This window comes from Xenopus laevis, chromosome 5L (assembly GCF_017654675.1).
Source record: "Xenopus laevis strain J_2021 chromosome 5L, Xenopus_laevis_v10.1, whole genome shotgun sequence".
Classification (NCBI taxonomy): Eukaryota; Metazoa; Chordata; class Amphibia; order Anura; family Pipidae; genus Xenopus; species Xenopus laevis.
Window position 1 is genome coordinate 42588291 of NC_054379.1, and position 26487 is coordinate 42614777.

Below are 26487 nucleotides of genomic sequence, written 5' to 3' on the forward strand. Positions count from 1 at the left end.
TGAGACAGATTTATTTTTCTTCTTTTTAAACACTATGCTGCACCACTAAATAAATTGATACTTCACAGATTTCAGGACAGAAGTCATGGTTGGAGATCTGATGAACTAAACCATTTCTTAAATTCCTGTTCTCTCTATATTCTAGATGAGCTGCTTGGATTTCCAGAACTTGCCAAGATAATTATAGTGATTCTGTGGAATTGTGCTGTTTGGGCTGAGAAGCGCAGATATTTTAGAAAGTTAAAAAATAGCTTGCTGTGAAAGATCTATAATTTCTCCTGTGTTCCTTCCCACTCATTCTCTTTATGTAACTTTCATTTATTGCTGGTTGAGACATTGCAAAGTGACAAATCTTTTCATTTTATGTGGTAAATTTGTAGGCCCAGATAACGCCACTGTGGGGTGTGTTTTATTTTATTGTAGATGTGGAACTGTGTTTCAGGGTACACAATACAAAGCAGGCACTTTACTTTCAGAGGCTACTGCATGCTGGTACAGGTATGGGATCCATTATCAAGAAAGCTCCAAACTACAAAAAGACTGTCTCCCGTAGACTCCATTTTATCCAAATAATCCACATTTTAAAAATGAATTTCCTTTTTCTCTATAATAATAAAACATTACATTGTACTTGATCCAAACTAAGATATAATTAATCCTTATTGGAGGAAAAACCAGCCGGTTTGTTTACATGATCTCCTAGTAGACTTAGTTCTCCTTTAACTATGAGCAATATAGCAATGGAGACACTATTGTGATTTTTTTTGTTTAATGGTAAACAGTGTACATTATTCACAATAAAAATTAAACTACACATTGCCTGTGGTATTCTGCTGTTCCTGAACCATGGTATCACTGTTGTCATGACTGTAATTATTGTTTTGTTATGGTTATTTCTAAATCCTAATTGTCCATTGCTCAAATAAAAATCACACAGTGCTTTAACAGTTTAAAATGTCATCAGACTTTTCATGGCTTATAGGCATAGTATACCAAATACATATTATGGATAACAGGATACTACAGCATGTGGGTCATATTACTTGTGTAAAATGATTGGGTTCTCCTTGTTTTTGGAAGGCATTTTGCTTTGATGTATATAAAATTCCTAGGTAATAGAATAAGTTTGACTTCAATGGTGTTGAATAGGAGGCAGGTAACATAAGGCATGCTTCTCCTATTCACTAGATATGCCCCAGGCTAATTCTTGCCTCCCTGACTGCCGTTAAATGCACTACAGTATTTCTGATCCTTTGTTCTGCTTTAGAGCATGTGACATTTCACTGAGACAAGTTAAGACAATATATAAACTTGGGGTTTTGCTGGTTAGCCAACATTTACATCTGCAGAGCCACTAGTTTGTACTTTTACATTTCTAGTGTCTGTGTGCCTTAGCTAGTTCATTGCCGCTAGGGTTGTCACCTTTTGCCACCAGTGGTGGGGTGGTAAAAAGTGGCGGGCCGCATGGTCGTGATGCAAAAGGGGCCACATCGCAAGAGGTGCAGAAGGCGAAGAAAAGATCCACGGGAGGGCCAAGGGCTTTTGTTAAAGGTATTACAAATTACTGGCAGCTACATTGCCGATAAATTTGTAATACTGGCCCTGGCACGTGGTTTACTGGCTAGGCCAGTAAAATCAGCGTTGGACTGGGCCGGCCAGACAGCTTCACTAGGCATATCCAGCGCTCCGGACCTCACCCTGCCCGATCGCGCAAGGAAGTCGCGATACTTGAAACAGGTACGCGCCGTCGGGGAGGGAGTCCGGCGACTGGGGCAGCGGGCGCCCTGCCACTGGGAGGGGGAGCGGTGGGGGCCCCTCTGCAGTCCGACCCTAGGCCCATATCTGCTAGATATAGCCAGGTGGCAACCCTAATTGCCGCTGAGGTTTGGACTGATAGCACAAACTGTTGGCACTTTGTAATTCCGAATTTCTCTACAAATCATAATTTTATTATTTTCTCTGCATAGCCTGGGAGCTCACACTTATTCTTTTTACTGTATTGCCTGGTCACATTCTGCTGGTCTCCCTCACCTTATTCATGGAATACACTAGGTACAGTTTCATCAGAACAGTGTCGGACTGGGGCAACCTGGACCCACCCGAGAAATGGATACCAGGAGTCCACCGACCATCTTAACGGCAATTATCGCGAAAATGAGAATTTAATAAAAGCTTCCTCGTACTGAAGTAAGAAACTTTCTAAATACAACAAATTAGAAATTCTGCATTGCTTGAAATAATCAAGTTTATTTTCACTATTCCTCTATGCAAACTATTTGCCTTTGCACTAACTCTGCATGTAGAGAGACATGATGTCTGGTGAATTTAATTGAGTGAGCTCTGATACATGTTCTAGGCAAAAGGAAACCCCCATATAAGATATATTGGATCATTCATCGACACCCAACTCCTGAATGAAGACAGAATGAGGAGAAACAGATGCTGAGAGAGGAATAGTAAAGATACTTGATTATTTCAGAAACAGTTCAGAATTTTTAATTGGTTGTATTTAGAACGTTTCTTATTTCGGTATGCTGAACTAATATTACATTTTCATTTTCCCGATAGTTCCCCTTTAATTCATTGCTGTTTACTTTCTTTAGTGTTCTCTTATGTTTTCCCCTTCTGTCCCCAACACCAAACTGTGCTCCCTTCCCCACTTTTTCTTTTCTCGTTTTCACCCCACCCTTCTCTTACTTTTGGGACAACTTTTCTATAACTTGTAGTATTTTTCTTTCCCTGCGCAGCTTAAATTTTTTTTTCTCCCAAGTCTCATCTGTAGGACATAGTGTGAAGAAGGGTTAGCAAGGACTGAGGCCCATCGGGATATTGTTTGGTAGACCAACTGACCAGTCTGACCTTGTATTTGACTCTCAGCTTTGCATCTAGGCAGTAACCCATGGCAAACAATTTTAGTTTTTGATTGGTTGCTTTGGGTTACTACCCAGGTGCAAATTTGTTTAGTGTTTATAAATGAGCCCCCAGGGATAACATTGAAAACTTCTAGTGCCAAGGTTGAAATTGAATTAAACTGTCTTGTTACAGGCTACGAGTTGTATTGCCAGTATGAAGGATTAATAGGAGATGACATAAACATAACTGAAAATAAGAAAAACAACTATTGGTTCACAGTCAGTATAACACATATCTGCAAAATTCTATATATTAAGGGAACTTGTTCATTGAGGTGCTAATTGAAATGTAAATGTTTTTAAGTTATACTGACGCGTATTTAGCTTGTATTTCATTTTCCGGATGCAATTTCTTGTGGGTGATGCTTTGTTTTTCCATATATGATTTTTGGCACCATGGCCACCTTGCAGTTCCTGATTCCCTATTGACTTTTTACAAAGTCATGTAGCTGGGAAAGCAGGCAGCAAGCTAGGCATCTCCGTGAGCTGGGCCTACAGGTTCAGCCCCTGTACCACCAACAATTTGGGCATATTGTGCTTTAATGAGCCTGTTACAAACAATTAGCATCATGGTCTTTCAAGTACACATCTATAATGTAAAATGACTAAGTAGAGGGATTTAATGCTGGTCTGGCCTCATTCTATACCATTTAAGAAGAGCACTGTGTTGCAAAATACAAATAGGAGGGTAATTTGACATCTGTGGAACTCATTGGGCATATGAACCACTTTAATATTATATTGCATGCATTATGTGCCATAATGATATATTGTGAGGGAATTCAGTGTAATTGGATTGTTTTCATTTAGACTGATGAATCCCATCTGTTCTGTTCATGACACAGTCGTTTTCTAAATAAACTAAATACAACTAGAGACATACTGTATGTATGTAACTGCTGAAAATTTTTTTTTTTATCTTCTCTTGTTTAAGGACATGTTTAATTTTCTAGAAAAGCCACAATTGAGCCAGCTACAGCTTTAAAGGTTCTAGCTACATGGCAGTGTTGAACTGCAACTGGAGTGACAACAACAGAAGCATTTTAGGAAAGAGGTCTCATGTCCTGGGCATGGAATAAAATACATGTTGTCATATATGTAAAAGACACTTTTAGTGGGAAGGGTCTCACTTTACCCTGTTAAAGCTATGGTATTACCACTTATTTACAAAGGATGCCATGGTATCAGACAAGGATCCTCTGACAAGCACTTGAGCAAAATATTTTCTTTTGTATTTCTAAGGCAAACATTCTGTTCCAGATGTTGAGGTTTCTGTGCATGCAATATAAAAGTACTTATCACTACAGGTAAGTTTCGGTTATCTGGAAACCCATTATCCAGAGAGCTCTGGATTATGGCAAGGCCACCTCCCATAGATTCCATTATTATCACATGATCCCAATTTTTAAAAATGATTTCCTTTTTCTCTGCAATAATAAAACAGTAGCTTGTACTTAATCCCAAATAAGATATAATTAACCCTTATTGGAGGCCAAACAATCCTATTTGGCTTTATTTAACATTTACATGATTTTCTATTAGATGTAGGGTATGAATATCTAATTTATAGAGAAATCTGGAACACCCCAGGTCCCGATTATTCTGACTAACAGGTCCCATACCTGTATATTGCTTCTCTGTTGACTCTGATATGTATGTAAAAGGGTTGAGAAGCAACGGAACAAGCACCTTGTTGAATGGAGTTGGTATTGAAAGAGTTAATGCCCCATGGGCACTGAGCTGTGTGGCTGATATAGAATAAGCTTCCCTATGCCGAAGAACTGATACCATCACATTTTTAAAAACATGAAGTGAAAGTACACATTACTTATAAACACGGTACATTTCCTCTTTAAACAAAATATTATCCATCCTGCTACTGGTGAAACCAGTACTTGTAATTCAAGTAAGTTTATTGCTTCCTGATTTGACCACCTGGTTAAAAACACCTTCCGCAAGCCACTTTGTTCAGCCTGACCCACAACTAACACATTTAATATTGAATTCTCATCCTTCATGATTAATTAGCAATTAATTTAGATGCATGCTGCAGACTGAACCGATCTATGTGCAGCCATGCAACACGCATCTAAATTAATTGCTGTCTAGCCATGCAGGATGTGAATTCAATATGTAAAGAGATGAGGTGGCAACCCTACCCACAAGTGTACCTATTGTATGAGAAGAATTAGGACATTCATAGTATATGTGCATATGTGGACCCCGTAGTAACTGCAGGGAGTCACAGCTAGATGTGCGTGCCAAAATCCAGCCTGGCCACCCTGCTGTCAGTACACAGGTATGTACATGTTATACAGAAAGCTCCAAATTACGTGATGGCCAGCTCCCATAGGGCACATGTTAAAGGAGAAGGAAAGCCAAAAAATTACTTAAGCTGTAAGTGTTGCCTATAAATAGTAGATATAAGTACCAGCAAGTAATCTCTCATTAGATTTTCACTCAATCTTTTAGCTGCAATAGTTTTTTAAAAAAAGTGTAAGCATGTATGAAATAGCATACCTTTGTTTCTGTCCACAAATCCTTCTGAATAGGGCACACGCATGCGCAATCGTTTGCATCCGTGCCCTGTGCATGCGCACTAGAATAATTTTTCTTCTATATGCAGCGATGACGATGCGGTCACGTGACACCTCCGCTCGTCATCGCTGAGGAGCTGAGATTAAAGAAAGGCAGGCAGCGATCGGGTCTGTCTGACTGAGGTCTGTAGTAATGTGAAAGCCAAAAGACACATTTTATTTTGAATGAAAACAGTGCACTATCCTTTATGTACTATCCTTTTTTGTAACACAGCTTTGATCGCGCAGGTGTGGGTCCTTGCCTGCAGTTTGAACGCGCAATGTCAGGCGATTACGTCACAGGGTCACGAAGAGACGCATGCGCATTAACAACAGAGCGCAAGGCGGAAGTGACGTGCCTATTTGAATATGGCCGCGCCAAACTGTTACAAGCGCCGAAACTTCGGAATGTTAGTGCTCAGATGCAGCAGTGATATGCAAGTTTTTACTACGGCGTTTCAGGAAGTAGGATTACATTTTTTTACTTTCCTTCTCCTTTAATCAAATAATTCAGATTTTTAAAATTTTTCTCTGTAACAGTAACGCAGTACCTTAAAAATGATCCCAACCAAGATTAGGGATGCACCGAATCCAGGATTTGGTTTGGGATTCGGCCTTTCTCAGCAGGATTCGGCCAAATCCTTCTGCCTGGCCGAACCGAATCCTAATTTGCATATGCAAATTAGGGACGGGGAGGTAAATCTCATAACTTTTTGTCCCAAAACAAGGAAGTAAAAAATGTTTACCCCTTTCCATTTTGCTTAAGCAAATTAGTGTTCGGTTCGGTATTCGGCTCAATCTTTCGCAAAGGATTTGGGGGTTCGGCTGAATCCAAAATAGTGGATTTGGTGCATCCCTTACTAAGATATAATAATCCTTATTGGAGGCAAAATCATCCGATTGGAGGCAAAACCATCATATTGGAGGTACAACCACCTGATTGGGGTCAAAACCATCTGATTGGGGTCAAAACCATCTGATTGGATGCAAAACCATCTGATTGGATGCAAAACCATCCGATTGGAGGCAAAACCATCCGATTGGAGGCAAAACCATCCGATTGGAGGCAAAACCATCCGATTGTGGTCAAATCCATCTGATTGGAGGCAAAACCATCCCTTTGTTTATTTTGAAAATCAGAATTGATTATCAAAGTGGTAATTGTTTTCCAGTTCTAACGCAGCATATAACATACATGGCATAATGTTTTATTGCTTCCCCATCAACAGTGCACGCGCTACAATTTGTTCCATTATCTCTTGAGTATATATTGCCATTAAACATCTGTGCAGAAAAGTGAATGTAGCAGATGGGAATGTTATTTAAGCAATCTTCTGATTCAGGATTCATCTCATTCCTTATAGTCTTTGTTTTTGACTGGGGAACTGGAAAGGAGGAATCACCTATAATTTTATATTGTGTTAAGTTTCACCCTGCAGACACATACTTTATTCAATAGAACTGGTCAAATGAATTCAAACTCATTTTCATAGATTATATGGCAGTTTTGCACTAACTGTGATACATTTTTTGCAAAACAATGGAAATCTGATTTTACCAAGGATTTTTTTTTTTAGAATTGGGTCCTTTCAGCCTACTTTAGTGTTTTTTCATACCTTTTTTCTTTTGCCTAATAGAAGAAAACATAATTCTAAGCAACTTGGCTATATACATTCATTTACATTTTTCTATGTTTTTTAAGTTATTAGTATATGTATTGCTATTGAAAGAAGTATTTGTCTCTTTCGATTCACTGCACTGGTGACTCAGACTGTTGAGACAATGTTAGACAAGGCAGCTGATTAACTGGGATGGGGAACTAAGACTTTTGCAACATTGTTTAAAAAGTAAGAACCAGAAGTTGAGCAAATGCTGCTTTCAATAGAAATTGTTTTTACAAATAACTTTAAAAGCCCTGCAAAATTTTAAATAAATGTATAATGAAAAGTTGCTTAGAATTTGATTAGGCAAATTTTTATTTTGGTGTAAGAAAGAAGACGAGATGTAGCTGAGAAATTGTGTAGTTACTTTGTCTTTGAGGATTAGTCTGGAGACAAAAAGCTCTGATAGATTTTAAATACTGTCAATGCAGTTCATTGGCATGGTTGGTACAGAGGCTAATTTGCCATGGGAGTTTGGTTCTCCTTTATAAGGGGCAACTGAAGAGTAAAATTAAGATTTAATCAGAGTGTGTGCACTTAAGCCTATGACTTCTACACCTTACTGTTGGTATGGCCAGTGGAAAAATAAATAACAGCAGTTTACTGCAAGATCTGTGCAAAAATATAAAGTTGGCAGCCCTTGCCAATAAGAAAACAAGCATTGAACATTTGTTTTGTATATTATCTTGCTCAGGGCATACTCACAGCCTGATGATTAACATAAACTAGTTTGCTGTCAGACTTTATATATATATATATATATATATATATATATATATATATATATATATATATATATATATATATATATATATATATATATATATATATATATATATATATATATATATAGAAGATGGTAAGTGTGCCCCTCCCATCCATGAGTTGCCAAGTGTGTCCCTCCCAAAAAGGCCTGGACTAGCAATCTGTAGGTTCTGGCAAATGCCAGAGGGGCTGCTATAAGGAAAGAAAGTCAGTATTTAGTGGGCTGGTGGGGGCTTTTTGGGCCTCTGTGTGGGCTGATTGGGCCTCTGTGTACCTGAAGTTCCAGGGCCTATATTAATTTTCAGTCCGGAACTGCTCCCAACCATGAGGTACCAAGTGTGGCCCCATTATTAATACACCCTAATGGCTGCACTGTGTACAGTCTTTGCAGAAACTTCGACATTAGTCAGTAAAATGTAAGCCTTGTTTTAATTCATCTTTGTTGTTGATATAAGTTTATTTTGTATCTATCCAGCCGAAAGTTAACTTGGAGGCACCTTAGTTGAATTTATTGCTCAGTTTAATTTATGTCTCAGTTTAATTAGGCTGTTTAAGACTGACAAATCCAGCAAACTCATATCTCTTTCAAATGCTGAAGAAGGAAACAGGAATTAATATGAAATAATCTCTCAGACTTCAATGCTGGACCACAGGCTATAATCCTCTTTACTGTGTGCTTATGGTTAAATACATTTATTACAGATGCTCTTGTGGAAAGCAATGGAAACTGGCAGCTTGCCTGTTTAATGCAATATGAAGCCTATTGCTTTAATGGCCAGAAATGCAGAAATAAAGAAAATTATTCATAGCATGCAAATGTTTTTATTAGGGATGCACCAAATCCACTTTTTGGGATTCGGCCGAATTCCCGAATCCAATCCTAATTTGCATATGCAAATTAGGGGAGGGAAAGGAAAAGGTGGGAATTTTTTTTTACCTTGTTTTGTGTCAAAAAGTCACGTGACTTCCCTTACCTAATTTACAAATGCAAATTAGAATTCGGATTCGGTTTGGCCATGCACAGGAATTCAGCCGAATCTTGCTGAAAGAGGCAGAATCCTGGCCAAATCCCAAACCGAATCCTGGATTTGGTACATCCCTATTTTTTGTGGGCCTGAATGGATCAGTAACTCCTGATAACTATTTGCTCCCACTCCCACTGAAAGAGCAAATAAATGGAGCATTGCTTACTGTACAATGGATTAGATCAGAGTTTTAAGGTTGATTATTCCAAAATCTAAAGGTGAATGCAGTTGATCAATCTTGTTTCATCTATCTGTAAAGGTGGCCATATATGTGCTAATTTAGTATGGTATGGAACTGATAACCTGTAGCATAAATTATCAGAACAGCAAGAAGTGACAAGGTTTTGCTGTTCCTCTTTACTTTTATTGGCCAATGAACCATTTCCAGCAGGTCCATGATCAGGGGGTACTGCTTTCAGGGGCCACTTGGCAGAGGTGAGGGGCCCTAAATGGAAGATTACCATCTGTGGGTTGTGAAAGGGGGTTGGGTTTGTTTGGAAGTGGTTTGGTTGGACTTTGGACAAAATTTTGTCATAGTTAGGGAGTTGCTGGAAATATCTGCGTGTTGCCATACAGGAAAGGGGGGCCTTTTTTGGGTCCCTATTTACTTGTTGGCAGGGTCCACCATACATGGTTCCCAAGTGACCAGTTTTCATGCCTTCATGATACATTTTCAAACCTCCCTGATCATCAAACCTTAGCCGACATGTACAAAAAAGTCAGATTTTATTGCTACTTGTACCACAAAGTGGGCCCTGCGCCTAGGGTTGCCACCTTTTTACTTGCCTGTATCCGACCTCCGTGTAGGGGTGGGCTGTGACGGCGCTTGTGGGTGGGCCGTGACATCATTTGGGGCAGGACTATGTCGGATCGAGCTGGGAAACAGGCGGGTTGGCGGAAAGAAAGGGTATGGGGAAATGGGCAGACTATGTGGGAAAATGGTGGTCCTGTGGTTTGAGGGAGTGTTCAGCAGCAGAGAGGGGAAGGGAGGGATTATATGGCATGCAAATTTACCGGCAATGTAACTTTTAATACCAGTGCCAGCCCTAGCTAGTGATTTTCAGGCTGGGCGGGTCAAGTACTGACCAGGTGGCAAGCCTACCTGCGCCAGTAAGGTTTATGTGAGGAATAAGAGAATATATATATATATATATATATATATATATATATATATATATAAGTCCTTCAGATTATCTCTTTATTAAATATGTTGTGGAAGTTTTCAGACAAATACACTTTTTTTTTCAGTGCTGTCTGTGGTCAGATAATGTGGTATCACACTCACACACACAACAATCACACATTTGGTTTCAGAATAAATAGGTCTTTGCTAACTTATCCGGAGTGGGTAACAGTGTTAGACTGGCCCTATGAAATTAGTCTGTGGTCACACCAGACTGTTTCTCCACAGGCCAAGAAACAATTTGACCACTCATTACATGTTCAATACAATATACAGGTTTAGTGTATCCTGTTTATTTAAAAAAAAAAAACTGCATTACAGGAAGCCAAAATGCAACGTTTTTGCTTCACTAATTGCATCCATAGACTCTCATATAAAACTGTGCATTAAACTAACAAAATTGCTGTGAAAATGGTATGTTTCTGAAGGCTTGCCAAGCAGTTTATCATGAATTTAGTGTTTCTTGGCATGGGACTGGCATTATTTTACTCTGCAAGTTCTGTTTGTTTCCTTACTTGTTTCATGACGTTACAGGTAGGTGGTTTTGTCACCTGCCCTTGGTTTGTTGCTTTAGCCCTTTCACAACAGAGTTTCACATTATTTTTTCATTTCCCTTCCCTTGATATGCACACACACTCTGCTTTTTTTGTTTTCTCTTAGCAGATAAAAGTGGAACTGTCAGAAACTAAACGGTTGTGAATACTTAAAGGAAAACTATACCCCCCAAACAATGTAGGTCTCTATTAAAAGATACTGAGTAAAACAGCTCATGTGTAAAACCCTGCTTCATGTAAATGCACCATTATCATAATAGTATACTTTTTTAGTAGTATGTGCCATTGGGTAATCATAAATAGAAAATTGCCATTTTAAAAAATAAGGGCCGCCCCCTGAGATCGTAAGATTCACTGTGTACACATACAAACCACATGTAAGGTCACATGAGCCAATTAACAGACAGAGTTCTGCATTTTGCTTCCTCACTTCTTCCTGTTACAGTTAGTGTTGTAGTATTTCTGGTCAGGTGATCTCTGAGGCAGCCCAGATAGAGTCACGAAATGGTGGTTCAAGGCAAGAGATGTAAAAGGGCAATATTTATGTAAATATATATTCCAGTTTGGTAAGATTCTTTAATATGTCATTCAATTTGATATAAACTAACTGTTGCTTAAGTATTCATTTTGGGGGTATAGTTTTCCTTTAATCATTCTGTTTCACTAATAGTCTTTATTGTTCTTCTCTCAAATGATTTGTGGGTTCCAAAACCTAACTTTTTTCTTTCCAGCTGTAAGCATCTCATGGTTGCTGAGAGTCTGTAGCAGATTTCTTATGCTCAGATTGGCTAATTTCTTTATAAAGGTGGCCATAGACACAGATAATATCATGCAAAACTAATTTTCATACAATATTTGGTTTGTGTATGGAGGGAGACGAGCCGATATCGGTAGAAGACTTGTATTTCAGTCGGCTCGTCAATCAGCTCCTTTGAAGGCACCTGAACATTGGCAATTGTTAGTGCTGAATCGTCAGATACAGGTTGAATATTATTGTTTCAGCTCTACAAGTGTGTATTAAAAACAATCTTTCCTGGAAAAATCATAATTGTAACGTCTCCACTTTAAGTTTGTTTTTTTGGCTTGCACTACTGGCATACAACTTGGCTGGGTTTTTTGCAGAAGGGAATTATTATGTTGAGGAACCACACTCATGAACCATTTATATCTTAAAAACTCTGAGGATATATATATATATCTATCTATCTAACAATATACACATAACAAAATCTGTTTGTAAAAAATAATTTTAAAACATTTGGTATGCCTGTTTGTATCAGTGATGGTCCCCCTTTAATAGCGCAATGTAAAGCACACTAATTTTCCTTAGTATACTCTCAAGTGTGGAATGCACGTAGGGTTGCCACCCGGCCGGTATTTTACCGGCCTAGCCGGTAAAATACCTGCCAAGGCCGAGGCCGGTATTACAAATTTACCGGCAATGTAGCTGCCGGTAAATTTGTAATACAATCAAAAGGAGCCCTTGGCCTGCCCCCAATCCCCTGCAACTTACCTTTTTTTTTTTTGCCTCTTCTAGCGTCCGCGGGTCTCCGTCTCGTGGCCACGCCCCTTTTGACGTCACACCACCCCTTTTGACGTCACGCCCCAACCATTTTTAGGCCCCGCCCCAGCAGCCGTTAAATTTTTTTTATAAAAGGTGGCAACCCTAAATGCATGTCATTTATTTGGTAGTTAGTCTGTTCATGATAAATAACTAAACTTCAATTATTGACATACTCCCACATATTCTTGTGGGATCTTACAGCGAGTGCAGAGTGTGGTGGACTGTGGCACCTAGCCTGAAATTTTAGAATGGGGTTTTGTTTGTTATAAATATAGACCACACCTAGACCCAAACTGCCATGTTTCCATGTACCATTGCCAGGGGCGCTCCGCCAAAGAGGCGAGCTGAGCTACTCGCCTCAGGCGGCAGCGCCAGAGAGGATTCCAGGGGCAGCAAAAAGCCGCACCGGAAATTCGGCTGTACTATTGCGAGAGAGCGCAATTGCGCTCTCTGCAATAGTGTTCCTGCCTCCCCTCCAGGTAAGCCTCAGGCAGCTCCTTCATCAGAAGTGGCGCTGACCATTGCACTAATGAAAATAAAAAATATATGTTTGTATATGCATACACACAATCCAAACGATGTGCCTTTACCCTCCAAACCGAGGGTGTTAGTAGCAGTTCGAAGACCTTTTTTGGTTATTGTGACCTACTGAACAACTTGTCTGTTGGTACCTGTATATGTTATGAATTTGGTATTAAATTAAGTTAGCATGCCTATAATTTCATCCATAGCCACAAGCATTATAATGCCAGCAGTGTGACACTATGTAAACTATAAAATGTGAACCATGAGCCTGAACCACACATCAAACCTATCTGCTTAACTCCGTATAAGCCAGGGCCAAGCCTTCTGCACAGAGTTATTTACTGTGCAAAGATATTTGTACAAGCTTCTCATTGTACTCTGGCAAGGCATGAATCTGAAGAGTGCTCAAAATCAGCCAGGGAAGACATAAGCCATGTAGTATAAATGTTTAGCATAGGGCTGATGGAAACATGGCCCTCACGTGTGACAGTTCCCAGAGTTCTCAACCAGGTAGATTTTTTATATTTAAATCTCTCTAGTAACAGGATATTTTCTTAAAAGTAACATTAGTATAAAGTAGGCAGTGATCAGCAAACTTATTATTTTTCTTTAACATTCCTGCAATTTTCAGTTCAGAGATGAAACTGCTGTCTGAAGACTAAGGTGGCTAACCATCTTGGATAAAAGCATTACAGGAAGGCAAAATACTAAAAAAATAATAATAATTTTTTTGCATTCGCAGCCAATAAGAAATTAGTGGAAACCTTGACTGGAAGGGTAATTGATGACCACTGAAATCAATGCTAGTGTATGAGTGTTCATTTGCATGACCTTGACACGGAAATTAGATTTAAACTCCAGTGGGACAGGGAATGATGTCATCGAACATACTCTGTATAATATATTGGTGCTATAGAGTGATAACAGGGCTGACCAATTATTTACTAGTACCTGTATAACTAAATTTGGTGTACAGCAGAGCACGTAATTAATGTTGCTTAACTTGCTGGTACTATATAAAATAATGATGATGAAACGGCAAAAAGCTCCATTAGTTCCCTTTCCAATTCTTTTCCAAATCAGTTTGACCAATGGATGGTAGTAATCTAAATACCAAAAATATTGTTGCCATGATAAATATAGCAAAAAGTAGTCCTCACAGCAGTATAATTTCGAAATGTCTTGTATAGAAACTTATTGGTGCCCTGTTTTGATTATTATTTTTTTTTTTGGGAGGTCAGCAACATGGGATGGTTACTCTTGCATAACAGAATCCCTAGTACAAAATATATGTACAGTTTCACTAATGGCAGTGGTGTAGCAATAGGGGAATGAACACCTCAGCTGAAGGGGACCTGGCGGAAGAGAGGGCTGGTATAAAAAATTCCCACTTCTCATGTAGTACCCTGTAAGATCATTTCTGGTTGCAATAAAAATTATAAAGGAATTAATTTAGGTTTTATTTTAGCAACTAGTTTTCATGTTAGCGTTGTTATTATGTTCAGTGGTCCTCATATTTGCTTTATACTGCCAGCAAATTTAGGTTACTAGAGAAATGAGTAAGGCAGGCCCATCAGAGGTCTCCATACACAGACCAATAAAATGCCCTCTCAGTCCGGAAGAACGGAATCGGCAGCTTTTATCAGCCCGTGAATAGCCACCTTTACTCCAGCAGATGAAAGAGAAGCATTTGCTTTTCTATTCTGTGATTTGCGCATACATGGAAATCTAGTTTTGCTGGTACTGCTGTTTACTATCCATAAGGCTTTGCATTCCAAAATCCTGACTGTATATTTATCATCGTCATCCTCATCATTTAATAATATAGAGCCTGCAAGTTACACATCACTTTTTACAAGTGTTACAGAGTTAAATTGGCCATACACGGGCAGATAAAGCTGCCGATATCGGTCGTTTGGACCGATTTGACAGCTTATCTGCCCGTGTATGGGGGCTTCCGACAGGGCCTTTCCGATCGATATCTGGACACGATATCGATCGGGAAGGTTTGATTTTTAACCGACCGACCCGTCGGAGCCCCTTGGCGAATCATAATTCGATCGTTATAGCCATGCCGTTAGTGGCATATCGGGGAAAGATCCGCTCGTTTGGCGATTGTCGATTGATTTGAGGGCTTCTTCTGTCATTTTCAGATCATTCAGACCTTGTATCATTGTGAGATATTTGGCCACACACACAACTAAATTACATTTGAATTGTAAAGGAGAAGCATCCTTTTATAGTTCCTGTTAGTCCATGACCTACTGTATGTCATCCAGATTAGCTAATAAGATTTGTTTGATTAGGCTCTTATCAGACATTGCTTTAAGGTGGCCATAGACGCACAGATAATATCGTACGAAACAAATTTTCGTCCTATATTCGTTGCGGGTATGGTGGAAAAAGAGCCGACCGATACCGGCAGAAGACTTGGATATCGGTCGGCTTGTCGATCGGGCTGGACGGAAAATTTTGATCAGGTGCCTTTGAAGGGACCCAAACATTGGCCATTGTTAGTGCTGAATTGTCAGATACAGGTAGAATTCTATTGTTTATTCCCGTATATCTATCTGTATATCTGACGATTCAGCTCTACACGTGTTTATTGAAACGAACAATCTTTCTTGGAAAGATCTTTTCCAAGAAAGATCGTAATTGTTACGTCTATGGCCACCTTTAGTCTCCGAAAAAAGGTCAGCCGAGGGTCTTGCACACAGCATGATGGTCAGCCACTCTCTAGAAAATGAGCAAACTGAGCCAAGTGTTCTGTGTGCACCCAACATCAATAAATATGTTGAAAAGAACAATACAAACAGTCTCCTCATACTGATGATCAAACTAACAGATTAGGATTATAGTATACTAGGTGTAACCTTGCAGGGTAGTTTAGGTCATGTACTTGTGTTATCCAACAGTACTATCCATTTATTTATTATAAGCAGTGGGACAACAGAATTACTGCATATTCAGGTAATGAATAATATCTTGTTGTACAGGCATGGGTTTTCTTCTATGACGCACATTAGCCATTTCAGAAAGTTTAAGATATAAGACACTATTTCCATAGTTCCCTGTTTAAACTCAAAGTTATTGATAATTAGTTTTTTCCCCACTGTAATTCCCTCTGATAAGCTTTGTTAGCTAGTACAGGTATAGGATCCCTAATTTGGAAACCCATTATCCAGAAAGCTCCGAATTAAAGAAAGGCTGTCTACCATAGACTCAATTTTATTCAAATAATCCAAATTTTTAAAAACTTACATTTTTTTTCTTTTTCTCTGTAATAATAAAATAGTATGTTGGAGCTTTCTGTATAACTGGTTTAATGATAATGGATGCCATACTTGTATTACTAAAACTGTACCTTGTTCTTGATCCCAACTAACTATTTTACTGAAGGCAAAATAATCCTGTTGGGTTTATTTAATGTTTGTGTTTTTTTTAGAAGATTTAAGGTATGGTGATAGAAATTACAGAAAGATCCCTTAGCTGTAAAACCCCAGGTCCAGAGCATTCTGAATAACAAATCCTATACCTGTTTTTGAAATGATTTAATTTACTTTTGTATTAACAGTGTTGTAAATAGGGACTTAGTTTCACATGGGCACAGCACCAATTCCCCAATGCCACCAGTTAATTGATATCACACTCTCTAGTAGTATTCACCTTAATTTACATTGTTGTAATATTCTACAGATATTACACATAATTTTCATTGGCCTGGTGGGGCTTATGATCCAAGGTACCTATTGCATTCACATGCATACTGGGCAGTTTTATCAGGAGCCAATTAAAAGATCAGCAACAACAAAATATAAAAGGATATTCTACGCATATGAAGTACTGTGTTTATATAAATAACTGCTGTTGTAGCCGTGGGGGCTGTAGGGCAAAAAAAGGCACGTTTACATAGCAGATAACAAAAAAAGATGTGTAGAATACAATACAATTGACAGGAAGATAAACAGAGGTCAAATTCCATTCGTGACTTTTTACAGGACTGTAGAATAAAACCCTTTGTTATTTAAAATGGCATTTGTTGTCCAGATCAATGGGCTTTCCATGAAAAAAAATATGTTGCTTTACATTACTGGTCCTTAAGGGTAGGGACACACTGGGCGATTTGGGGAGATTTAGTCGCCTGGCGACTAATCGCCGCGACTTTTCTCCCCGAATGCCTCCCCTCGCTCTGCGCCTGGCTAAAATGAAAAATCGCCTGCGCTAATCACACGCGGCGATTCGTTTTCCGAAATCGCCCGAAGTTGCCTCACGAGGAAACTTCGGGCGACTTCGGAAAACGAATCGCCGCGTATGATTAGCGCAGGCGATTTTTCATTTTAGCCAGGCGCAGAGCGAGGGGAGGCATTCGGGGAAGATTGGTCGTGGAAAGTCGCAGCGATTAGTCGCCAGGCGACTAAATCTCCCCAAATCGCCCAGTGTGTCCCTACCCTTAACCTTCCTGTATGTTCCAACTATATCCCTGTGCGGTTGTACACTGGTCACACTGCTGTTTATTTTCTTTTTTCCTCTGTGAAGCCTAGGGTTGCCACCTTTTGTGGAAAAAAATACCGGCCTTCTTATATTTTTATGGTTTTCCCCTATAAATAACATTGGCATCAAGCAACATTTTTACCGGCCAGGCCGGTAAAATTCCGGCCAGGTGGAAACTCTAGTGAAGCCCCTTCTGGTCTGCAGATCTGGGAACTCCGTTTAAGCTGGTCATAGATGTAAAGATCTTTTCGTTATCGATAGACCACGATTATCTTGAAACGATCGTTTAAATGTACGATTTGTCCAAGACCATTTCAGGCGATGTATGGCCAACTTTATATTTATTTAATCTAGGTCTAGCAGCTTCAAAGACTGCTGCCCACTTTCTGTAGCTTTGTGACTGTATACTCTTATGACTAGGCATTCATGTGTAGATAGATGAGGAAGTCCTTGCCATCTGCTCTATGGATAGTTTGACCAGGTTTTAAATAATTTATTTGGGGCATGATACTGACTAATTGTGGTTTGTCAATGTAGGGAGGAAACCCGGAAATGCAGCAATTCCTTGCACAACATGTAATTATATTCTCCTGTGACTTATCCTTTGAAGTATTACCTTATAATGCATATTGAGGCCTACATTCTCTAGTCTAGCCAGCTCTTGTCTAATACAGGTATGGGACCTGTTAACCAGAATGCTTGGGACCTGGGGTTTTCCGGATAACAGATGTTTCCATAATTTGTATCTTCATACCTTAAGTCTACTAGAAAATCATGTAAACATTAAATAAACCCAAATTGGCTGATTTTGCTGCCAATAAGGATTAATTATATCTTAGTTTGGATCAAGTACAAGGAACTATTTCATTATTACAGAGCAAAAGGGAATCATTTTTTAAAATTTGGATTATTTAATTATAATGGAGTTTGTGGGAGACAGCCTTTCCGTAATTTGGAGGTTTTTGAATAATGGGTTTCAAGATAACAGATCAAATACCTTTACTGTCTAGTTCTAGTAGGGGAACTCTCTGGTTACATATTTATTATGAGGCTATATTATTTATACTGTTCATCTCTCTCTAGTTGTGCATATACATTATGTACACTGTATGCTTTCTGTCTTTGATTGCGGCATAATGCTTTATATGTTTTTTTGTAGCATGGGGTTTCATGATTTGGTTTGGATGGTTTACTATGACGATAACAGAACAGACAGTATTGTCATAGTATATCAAGTAAGGTCAGCAAAGATGTTTAACTTATTAAGCACATTTCACTGCACATTATTTCTTCTTGGAAAAGAGAACCATAAAGGGTACAACAGGAATACAATAAAAAAAAATTGGACCTGCGGCAGAAATCATTTGGCAAAAGGTCACATACAGTTAGTTAAATACTAAACTGCCTTAAACTCTGGAAAAATATGTCCTGTCATAGGTAAAATATATATATTTTCCTCTTAACAAGACATTTGTGAAAAAAATAGCCTACTGTGAAACAGAGTATTCTCTTTCTGTATATTTACATACACACATTTTCAGTTCTGTAAGCATATTATAATATACATAATGTATATAATATATATTATAAATATAATGTGTGTATTTAAAATATAGTATTAAACTTGGGATATTTTTCCTTGAACTCCCTATAAACCTGTATAACATTTGTCCTTGCACAACTTCTATCTCTAGCAGCAAAATTTGCTTTTCTAAACCTTCATCTTTGTTGGGATAGACTCATTGGCATCTCTAATAATAGGCCATTGGAGTCAGCAGTGAGAATCACAGGGTGCTGGAGTCAGTTTCATGAGTGGTATCCCTGAACAATAAGATCATATTTTTTAAACCAGCTCCCTTCAAACTTTGTACTACAGGTATGGAATTTGTTATCCGGAAACCCCTTATCTAGAAAGCTCAGAATTACGGAAAGGCCTTCAGTTCTCCAAAGAGACTTTCATAAAACAAGCCTTTATTGAACACAGATTGGCTCAGACCATAGATGCAATGTTTCAGGCCTTGCACGGCCCTTTATCAAGCTAAATATCCATGGTCTTAGCCAATTTGTCTACAAATCATGGAAATATTTGTTATGCTGTCCATGAATACACTAGTTAGAATATTGCTGGCCTACCCGTCCCGCTGGGCAAATGCCCCTAACTTGTTACATATTTTTAGAAGGGTTCAGCAACCCTCATTTGAAAGCTGGAAAGAGTCAGAAGAGGAAGGCAAATAATAATTCAAAAACTATAAAAATAAATAAATAATGAAGACCAATTGAAAGTTGCTTAGAGTCAACCATTCTGTAACATGCTAACTTAAAGATGAACCACCCATTTAATGTGATGTGTGTGTGTGTATTTGCAGCTTGAGCCAGGGCAATTAGGCATCAAGGGGATATATTGTACAAATATTGATTTTCCTCTCTTTCATCAAGTTTCTTTGGCTGCAGTGGTCTTTATTATTAGATTTTTTAACCAGCTAAAATGAATGTGCGACCTTAGTATTATTGTTGGTTTGACCCTGGATGTAAGGCATTTAATACCTCCATGACTGTGTGCGCTTTCTGTTTTTATGTATTGATATTTGTTTTGTTATTATAGCAATTGAAAAGAATCCTTAATTGTGATCAATAATGAGTGTGGGATTGTATTTAATTTGGGAAAAAATTTACTCTATATAGGGAGGCGTGACCTTGAACAGGCAGGTTGTGCTATTGAATAACTTCTAATAATCGGTCCAGTTATTACTTCCTTGATCATAATTCCCCTAAGAATAGAAGAAATCACTTTATAAATGAAAGAAATAGGAAAATGTGAGAATCCATTTTCTTCTGGTAACTGCTTAATCTAAACTCAAAATTTTCTAAAGTTCATCAAACTTCTGATTTCATTACAAGGAACACAATGCTTTTTTTTTTTGTACAGCTGTGTAACCATTAAGTTTCTCAATGACCCGCAAAGATTTTTGAACATTACATGCATTTTTCATTACAGTAAAATAATACATTGTTTTTTATGCAATTTTACAGGCCCGAAATGTTAACACTGGGGAGCTGGCGGCAATTAAAGTTATCAAACTGGAACCAGGTAAGAAGATTTGTGATTTGTGATTTATTGCTTGGAAGCCAATCTGTAAAATAGATAATTTGTATATGGAGAGAAGGTAAAAGCAAAAAAGGGTTAAAGGAAAACGATACCCCCCAAACAATGTAGGTCTCTATTAAAAGATACTGAGTAAAACAGCTCATGTGTAAAACCCTGCTTCATGTAAATGAACCATTATCATAATAATATACCTTTTTAGTAGTATGTGCCATTGGGTAATCATAAATAGAAAATTGCCATTTTAAAAAATAAGGGCCGCCCCCTGAGATCGTAAGATTCACTGTGCACACATACAAACCACATGTAAGGTCACATGAGCCAATTAACAGACAGAGATCTGCCTTTTGCTTCCTCACTTCTTCCTGTTACAGTTAGTGTTGTAGTATTTCTGGTCAGGTGATCTCTGAGGCAGCACAGATAGAGTCACGAAATGGTGGTTCAAGGCAAGAGATGTAAAAGGGCAATATTTATGTAAATATATATTCCAGTTTGGTAAGATTCTTTAATATGTCATTCAATTTGATATAAACTATCTGTTGCTTAAGTGTTCATTTTGGGGGTATAGTTTTCCTTTAAGAAGAAGAAGCACAAATTCAGAGTGATTTATTTTTGTACCTGTTCTGCTATTGTCATTTTGTGCCTGATCCCCATATAGTGTAGTAGGGCCTATTCTAACAAGTTTTATTGTATAAATTCCAATTTATGTGGATATTTGTTGTTAAGATTTTAAATAAACATTACAAATGGGTGTTCTTCCTTTAAATACAACAATATGCATTTTCTTTTGGTTTAATATGTTATAATATAAATGTTCTAGTATTTGTGGCAGTGTAACATTTATAGGGGGTTGTTCACCTTCCAAACACTTTTTTTTCAGTTCAGTTTTTTCAGGATGTTCACCAGAAATAAAGACTTTTCATTTGCCTTCCATTTTTTATTTTGTACCGGTTTCCCAAAGCTCTGTAATTCAGGTGAAGACTCTAAATGGTTAAAATGTTGCAACATTTAGTTGATACATTTCTCAGCCTTATCTCTATTAGCAACTATTGTATCAATTCTAACAGCTGACTTTAAAGGGATTGTTCCCCATTAAATTAACGTTTAGGGGGTTATTTACTAAGCTCCGAATACCCAAAATTCCCCGAATTCCAAAAAATTTATTTTTTGTGGTATAATAGGCTTAAAAAAAAAATCACAAATTTTTCGGAATTTATTAAACCCTGAGGGCTAAAAAGCCCGAATATAAAAACACGGCATGAAAAATCTTGAAAATCGGAGCTTTTCCTGCAAAGGTAATTTTCGGGACAATGTAATAATAAATACGGTAAGCGTTAAAAACCCGAGCGGTTTAGATCGCAGATAACAGTACCGTTTCTCCTTTTTTTCAGCTTGAATGGCTGCCCCCATAGCTACACAGCTGCCTATTTATAGTATTTTCTCAGCTTTTCCCAGTGCATGCTTACAACAGTACCTGTATATTTTATGTTAATTATTATAAAATCCTTCCATTTTTGGTGTTACTGTTCCTTTAATAAACTAATTCATTTTCCATGTTGATTGAAAGAAGTTAAGTACCATATACAAGGCATTTTATCACTGCCAAAGCTCAGAAATATAAACCAAATCCTTTGGTAATTCTAAAACAAAACCAAAGTTAAACAACATTAATAAAAAATAATTGGAAAACCTAAAACAACGTACAGTATATATAAATTGAACCTAACATATAGCTGTAGAATATCTGTTGAATACAATCTAAATAAATGAAAGTATTGTTCTGAGAAACAGAATTGCTTCTGCCATAGCCTCCTTTAAAGAAACCCTAAAATCATCATCATCATCATTTATTTATATAGTGCCGGCAAGATACACAGGGGCTCATTTATCAACACTGGGCAAATGTGCCCATGGGCAGTTACCTATAGCAACCAATCAGTGATTAGCTTTTTAAAGCCAGCTGCAAGTAGAACAATGAATGCAGCATTTTAATTGGTTGTCATGGGTTACTGCCCATGGGCAAATTTGCCCAGTGTTGATAAATGACCCCCTGTGTGTTTTTCCTTGGTTATAACAAACAGGGAATAAATGGTGGATAATAAACAAGGGTTTACAGAGTACAATAGGATTAGAGGGCCCTACAATTTAGAGTTTACAAACTAAATGTTAGGGTACAATTGAGACATTAGGATTTTAGAAACATTTGTGATTTATGATACAGCAATGATTGATTAATTAAGGTACATTGCATAAACTTCTTTAGGGTCAGGGCACACAGGCAGAATCGGGGAGATTAGTCGCCCGGCAACAAATCTCCTCTTCTTCAGGGCGACTAATCTCCTCGAACTGCCTTGTCAGGCGACTTCGGAAAACAAATTGCTCCGAGTGCCATCCCGCCGATGATATACATTACACATTTAGCCGACAGGTAGGCAGGGGATGCAGTTCAGGGAGATTAGTCGACCCGAAGAAGAGGAGATTTGACGCCGGGCGACTAATCTCCCCGATTCTGCCTGTGTGTCCTGACCCTTAAACAGGTGGGTCTTTAAGGAGCATTGGAAAGAAGGTTAAAGTCTGACAGCTAATCTGATTTGATTTTTTTTTGCTTCTATTTAAAGTTATTAGGAGTTGGTATATTTTTGGCGACTCCGACTTCAGATACGCAAATTGCTTACGATTCCACGGTTCTGATTTTTTGAACTATCATATAGGAATTTATTGAGCCTGGGATATTCTGTATACAGTATGTTATAATTAATAGCAGTGTCCCATGTAAAGGTGGCCAAACACTGTGGGAAAACACAGGGTATCTGTCTGTTTTGTGTACCATACGGACAGGTATTATACAATGGGAATCATCATTTTATGTACTGCACACTGAAAGATATGGTGTGTTGGCACCATAGTATTTGGTTGCGCCACTATACACAACGAAAATTGTACAAAACAAATTTTATTGGTGTGTGAATAAAGATTGCAGCACAAATGGAATCTGTGTTCTGTTTCAGACTCATATAACATAGAGCTGAAATCCATACCATCAAATGCATTAAGTTTTATGTGACAAGGATTTTGAGCTCCACAATTTTTTCTAACTAAACAATACAGCATGTGTGTGACAGGCATGACAGGAGATATTTAAAATTGAATAAAGTAAATTAAAATACAAACAATTATTATTAAGTTCTACATTTGTTTTGTGAACATTTTAGTTTGTGCTTTTGTTTCATTGGATGACCTCAGTGATGTGCCATGTACTTTTTGATTGTCTTGGTCAGTGAATGAAGTGGCATCTATGTGTGCAAGAAAGCTGGATGTGTTTGTCTTAGTTCTGCATTGCAAATACTGGTTTCCTGTTCAGAAGTAGAGGTTGCTGCCGTGACTGTTCTGGAGTTATGAAACAGAAAGTGCAGTACGTGCGCAACTCTAAACTGTAAAAGGAACCAGTACATCACGCACATTATAAACTGACTGTGAGTGAGGATTGATTTCCTAATATCAATGCCCAATCTCAGTGATGCTCTTGTGTCTGAATAAAAACAATTGCACAAGCAGTGTTACAACAGCTAGTAACAAGCCTTCCTATAACAGTGGGAGGACTTATTAAATGGGTGGTTCCCCTTTAAGTTATATTTTAGCATGTTATAGCAACTTTTTAATTGTTCTTTAGTGTAGTTTATTTGAATAGTTTTTGAATTATTTTCCTTCTGGTAATTCTTCCAGCTTTCAAATGGGGGTCACTGACCCCAACTGAAAAGCAAGTGCTCTGTAAGGTTACAAGTATAATATTATTTCTACTTTTTATTACTCCTCTTTCTATTCGGAGCCTCTCCTATTCATATTCCAGTCTCTTATTCTAATCAGCGCATGGTTGCAAGGGTAATTTGGACCCTAGTAAGCAGATTGCTGAAATTGCAAACTGAAGAGCTGCTGAATAAAAAGCTAAATAGCTAAAAAAGTGAAAACCTATTGCAAATATTCTCAGAATATCATTCTCTACATCATACTAAAAGTTAACTCGAAGGTGAATATCCCGTTTAATATTTTTGATTTCAGAGATAGACCATGTGTCTGTAGTTGCAGGACAGGGCTGTGCAGAACATAGGGCCAGCACCCATGATTCTTGACGTTTTCCCAATAAAATTCCCACTGTGCTGCATATATCTGCCCATTTATCTCTTCTTATGTGGTCTACCTGCTTCTCAGACAACACTAAGGAGATAAATCAATTGTGGTTTTATTCTTGTTTATTTTGTGTTTTCTTTTTATCAAAGCAAGTGTATTAAGTAAGTTAAATCCCATGAAGATTGAATAGAAATAACGTAACAAAACTGTAGAAGTCTTGCACTCTACCTCCAAATATCCGTGTGTGTGTGTGTGTGCTCCTTTGTATGGAATGTTGTTGCAGGATATGACCCCGAGGACTAAATTTCCTCTTGCAAATCTCCTAGCACGGAAATGCTGGATTTTAAAATGCATTCCCTCTGGCTAACCCATTACAGGGAATTATGAGCACAACGGCTGGCTGTGTAAAATTATTGGAGGGCACTGAATTCAATGCACGTAGTTATAAATACACACGCCCATATAATATAGAAGGGTGATAAAAGGATTTGCATACAAACACTGAATCTGATAATATTTGTAATAGACTTTGCACCCTAATTTTTTGTGCAAGAGTGGGCTGGTACCACAGAGTAGAGTCCTGAGCTGAACCAATTTGTTAAACCCCAACCCGCAACCCAGACCCGCAACCTGCATGCTTACCCGCTACCTGACCCGTAAGTACCTTATCCACAACCCGATCTGCTGACCATCAAAAAACAGGTGCTGTCATTGTAAACTGGAAGTGACATCATTAGAAGTTGGCGTGATCGGAAAAAAGGGAGTAAAACATGAAATGCTGTCATTGTAAGGGGGAAGTGACATCATTGGAAGTAGGCGTGATCAGAAAAAAAGGAGTAAAACAAGCTATTGAGCAGACCCGCAACCCGTCCCGCAAACCCGGAGAACCGCCGACCCTCGTCTATACCCGCTCCCAAAACTTCTGCCTGCATCCCGAAGGGTACCGCAGGTTTTTGCGGGTAACCCATGGGTAACCGACCAGCTGCAGGATTCTCTAGTGACATGTTGAACTGAACGCAACCATAAGAAGACTGGGGCTCATTTGTAAACACTGGGCACATTTGCACCAGGACAGTAACCCATAGCAACCAACCTGCGATTTTCAGCTTTTTTCATTCAGTTGCAGGGTGACCACTGAAAGCAATCATCTGATTGGTTGCCATGGGCTACTGCCCAGGTGCAAATTTGCTCAGTGTTTATAAATAACCCCCACTGTAGAGCTTTTTGATATTTTAACCTTTATTCTGTCTCTGGCTCAAGGTTTGTGCTTGATTTACTTCTTTTTGACCAGTCCACTGATTTAAAAACTCTTTACAGGTATGTGCAGGGCCACCAAAAGAAATCACAGGGCCCCATACGAAAAAATTTCCTTTTTCCACAAGCCCCACCTACAGGTCTGCCCTCCCCACCCCACAGGTCCACCCCCCCACCACACACTAAAACAGGGATCCCCAACCTTTTGAACCTGTGAGCAACATTCAGAAGTAAAAGGAGTTGGCGAGCAACACAAGCATGAAAAATGTTCTTGGGGTGCCACATAAGTGCTGTGATTGGCCATTTGGTAGCCCCTATGTGGGTTATCAACCTACATTGAGGCTCTGTTTGGCAATGTACCTGGTTTTTTATACAACCAAAACTTGCCTCCAAGCCTGGAATTCAAAAATAAGCTCCTGCTTTGAGGCGACTGGGAGCAACATCCAAGGGGTTGGAGAGCAACATGTTGCTCACAAGCTACTGGTTGGGGATCACTGCACTAAAACATTGGTGGGTATGGTTCCCACATGTTAATAAAAAAAATGTTGGTGGCCAGGGCCCCCCTCATTAAAAAAAACATTTGTGGTCAGGGCCCCCCATTAAAAAAACATTCGTGGTCAGGGCCCCCCATTAAAAAATATTGGTGGCTGGGACCCCACATGGGGGAAAAAATTGGTGGCCAGGCCCCCCCCCCTCACACGTTATAAGAAAATTGGTGGCAGGGCCCCACCACACAACAGGGACCAAAA

At 38.6% G+C, this 26487-nt stretch overlaps 1 protein-coding gene across 6 annotated transcripts in view; it reads left to right on the forward strand.

Moving 5' to 3' along the window:
• map4k3.L (mitogen-activated protein kinase kinase kinase kinase 3 L homeolog) overlaps nucleotides 1–26487 on the forward strand; it is a 181181-nt gene that overhangs the window by 20431 nt on the left and 134263 nt on the right. For all 6 annotated transcript variants that reach the window (XM_041562695.1, XM_041562696.1, XM_041562697.1 and 3 more), the window contains exon 2: nucleotides 20287–20344. In XM_041562695.1, coding sequence (XP_041418629.1) covers nucleotides 20287–20344 — 58 coding nt within the window. The remainder of the gene's footprint in view (nucleotides 1–20286; nucleotides 20345–26487) is intronic.